Source organism: Tenrec ecaudatus, chromosome 6 (assembly GCF_050624435.1).
Source record: "Tenrec ecaudatus isolate mTenEca1 chromosome 6, mTenEca1.hap1, whole genome shotgun sequence".
NCBI lineage: Eukaryota > Metazoa > Chordata > Mammalia > Afrosoricida > Tenrecidae > Tenrec > Tenrec ecaudatus.
In genome coordinates, this window is record NC_134535.1 from 76,091,806 (window position 1) to 76,095,465 (window position 3,660).

Below are 3,660 nucleotides of genomic sequence, written 5' to 3' on the forward strand. Positions count from 1 at the left end.
CTTAATGATAAGGGTCAAAACTTTAAACAAAAATTTATCACTAATGATGTGAATTTTAATTCAGGATGGGAGCCAATAGCTTTTTATACTAAAAATCATACCATATTAGTAAATAAATTGAAACATTTCTATAACATGTATTAAAATGTAGTATTAAAGCAGGATGAAGATAAAGTGATTTATTAGACTTTATTCTCATTATATGTTCCATAAATAATCTCTGAATTGTTGGACATGCAGGTTGGACTAAAGAAGCCACCAGTGATGAAAAACTATACAATAACAGCATTCATACTACTGGGACTGACAGATGATCCTCATATGCAAGTTCTGATTTTTGTCTCTCTATTTTTCACTTACATGTTAAGTGTAACTGGGAATTTGACCATCATCACACTCACCCTTGTGGATTCCCATCTCAAAACCCCCATGTACTTTTTTTTACAGAATTTCTCCATTTTAGAGATTTCATTCACATCTGCCTGCATTCCCAGGTACTTGTATAGCATAGCAGCAGGTGACAAGGTCATCACCTACAATGCCTGTGCCGTTCAGGTATTTTTTACTGACCTCTTTGCAGTCACAGAGTTTTTCCTTCTGGCCGCTATGTCCTATGATCGCTACGTGGCCATCTGCAAGCCTTTACATTATGTGACCATCATGAGCAGCAGAGTCTGCAAGAAACTTGTGCTTTGCTGTTGGTTATCTGGATTGTTGATCATCATATCCCCACTTAGTCTAGGACTGAATCTGGCGTTCTGTGATTCAAATGTTATTGATCATTTTCTCTGTGATGCTTCTCCTCTTCTGAAGATTTCGTGTTCAGATACATGGTTTATGGAGAAAACTGTTATCATTTGTGCAGTACTGACTCTCATCTTGACCCTTATGTGTGTAGTTCTCTCCTATGCTTATATCATCAAGACAATTTTAAGGTTTCCATCTGTCCAGCAAAGGAAGAGAGCCTTTTCCACCTGTTCATCACACATGATTGTGGTGTCCATCACTTATGGAACATGTATGTTCATCTATATGAATCCTACAGCAAAGGAAGAAGTGACCATTAATAAAGTGGTATCACTCCTCATTTCTTCTGTTTCACCCATGTTAAATCCATTTATTTATACCCTGAGAAATAAGCAAGTGAAGGACGCTTTCAAGGATTCAATCAAAAGAATGGCATCATTCTTAAAGAAATATAACTAATATAGATGTGAATAAGGCATGCCTGAAATAACCTGCCTGATAATTTATATTTCAGTTATGTTAGCTATCTTGACTCCACTTTAAATTTACTTTCATTGCATGTTAATAAACTCATTAATTTCCTTTGTTTTTTACTCATACTTTGGAAGGGGATTTTTATCTTAGTAAAGATATTTCTTAGCCCAGGTTGACTAGAGAAACAAATTCAGAGACACTCATATATGTGCACGAGATAACCTTATATCAAGAAGCAATTATTCATCAATAAACATCCCAGCCCAGTCCAAATCAAGTCCACAAATTCAATATTAACCCATAAGCCCATGAATTCCTCTTCAGCCTCATGCAGCACATGCAGTGATGCTGAATTCAGGAAGATCACAGTGGATGGAAAGTCCTGTGCATCCAGTGGTGGTGGAAGCATCTCCATCAGTGTGGTTCCATCTGGCTTGTCCATGGGAAGTTGAAGCTGAGAGAGTGTGTCCCGCCTCCAGGGAGGAAGAGAGGAAACTCCCAGAATCCTCATGAGAAGGCCTAGAGCACAAGGAAGCATCAATTAACTGTGACCTTACTGACAGGCTAGACTCCAGCCCTATAACCTATTTATCAACTTGACATGAAATTATGTAACTAGAGCAGACATAAAAATATATTTATGATAATTCCAAGTTTGTATAAATTATCTCATATAATTTAATAGTTTAATATTATATGGAATATCATTTGGTTTTGCATAAAATTGATGATATAATGTTATTAATTACAATATTAAAAATGGACACTATAATACAAAAATTCAAGATATAACTGTAATTTTTGTTAAAATGCTGAACAGCATAGAAAAAGGCATGATATAAAAATAATTTAGAAAAGAAAGACAGCTTAATTTCTAAAACTTTAGAAAAATAAATTAAAAGCACACAAAATGGATCAATTTTCACAAAATAGTATTTGGGACATATAACTGAAAGTAAATATAAAAATTTTATCAACAAAAAGATGTCAGATAATCAGATTAAATGGAAATTTAGATAAATAATCCAATCTATTACCTTTGGGTTCCTAGTAAAATCAAATGGTGGAGGGGCAAGGTGTTGAATCATGGGTTTCAGGGACATGTGCTTTAATGTCCACATATTATGAGTGATTAAGCTTCAGAATTCATCACAGCACATGACATTTACAGAGTAGCATAAAATCAAATCTTTAAAAGTGTGATTAAAAAAAAAAGTCACTGATTCTCATAAGAGGTGAAAATTTAGTTTCAGATATATTCCATAACTCTTTGGACTGAGTTATATAAAAATTGAAAACTAAACATGCATTATTGAATAGTTAATTCTGACACATAGCAGCTCTGTAGGACAGGGTATGATTTCCCCATGGAATCCAAGGCTGAAATCTCCACAGAAGCAGCCTGCCACATTTTCCCCTGAAGGGCAGCTGATGAATCAGAAGTAAATAAATACATGAACTAACCAATTCCTACTTACAGGGTCCCTAATGTGGACATTTTTTGGTCGCTTCAGTGCCATGATACCTCCCTGAGAAGGCTCTGAAAAGATAAGCTCCACCCAGTGCCTTGAGGAATCAGTATCCTAAAAGACTTGCTGAAATTGCTGTTGGTAGATGAAGGAACAAAAGGAGTATTTTGCCTTTTTGAATTTTGAACTGTAGATTTGCTCTTGAAGCTGGAAAAATCTGGAGCTATGAAGAAATTCTCCTTTCTAGGACTAACTGTTAAAGAGAGCCCGAGGGCAGCCTGAAATGATCGTTAGGTGACCACCTGGATCCACATGTGAGTGTAAGTGGGAGAAACTGGTTGAGTCTGAACAATGACTCCCATGGACCTGTTCTACAGAAACATGGGGTGAAGATGAGAGCAGGGTGGTTGGTGTGAAGTTAAAGAGTTGTGTGGAACCTGAGCCAATCGCATGACGTAGTCCAAGGGGCTAGGGTAGTTGAGAATTTGTGAAGGGCCCCATGGTCGAAAAACAAGGTGCCCAGTGGGCTTCCTGATGAGGCTAAGTGAGGCAGCATACATTGATTTGACCAGAATCAGACCAGATGAAGATAAGATTTTTGAGCCTAAATTGGTGCACATTGCTGCTGAATTTATGGATGGCCTGGTTAATTCGACTTTGCTTACGGAGGTGAAATCATAAGGTTCCAACTGGAATGAAGATTCTTCACAACAAGACATGTTTGTCTCCTCAGAGCACTGGGTATTATAAATGGGCAGTATAGAAATTGGATACCCAAAATTGAGGCATGGGGGGATAAAGTGGCGGTTTACAAACTTTCATGGGTTGGGGAATATGTTAATGGGATTATAGGATTATAGAATTGTTGTTCCCACAACTTCAATGGTTAGGCATTGACTATTTTTTGTTTTGTTCACTGATGGAATATTTCAATGAAGGTGGCACATACTGAGTTATATACATTTTAGTT

The 3,660-nt window shown here is 36.8% G+C and overlaps 1 protein-coding gene across 1 annotated transcript; it reads left to right on the top strand.

Moving 5' to 3' along the window:
- The first annotated feature begins 202 nt into the window (after positions 1-202).
- On the top strand, positions 203-1,206 carry LOC142451454 (olfactory receptor 6C2-like). The gene has a single exon (XM_075553246.1). It carries the CDS (start codon positions 235-237, stop codon positions 1,204-1,206), a length of 972 nt encoding a protein of 323 aa, XP_075409361.1. The 5' UTR covers positions 203-234.
- The last annotated feature ends 2,454 nt before the right edge of the window (positions 1,207-3,660 follow it).

What these genes read in the sequence shown, in the direction of transcription:
- LOC142451454 (XM_075553246.1), top strand. Translation starts at nt 235, where the DNA reads ATGCAGGTTGGACTAAAGAAGCCACCAGTGATGAAAAACTATACAATA.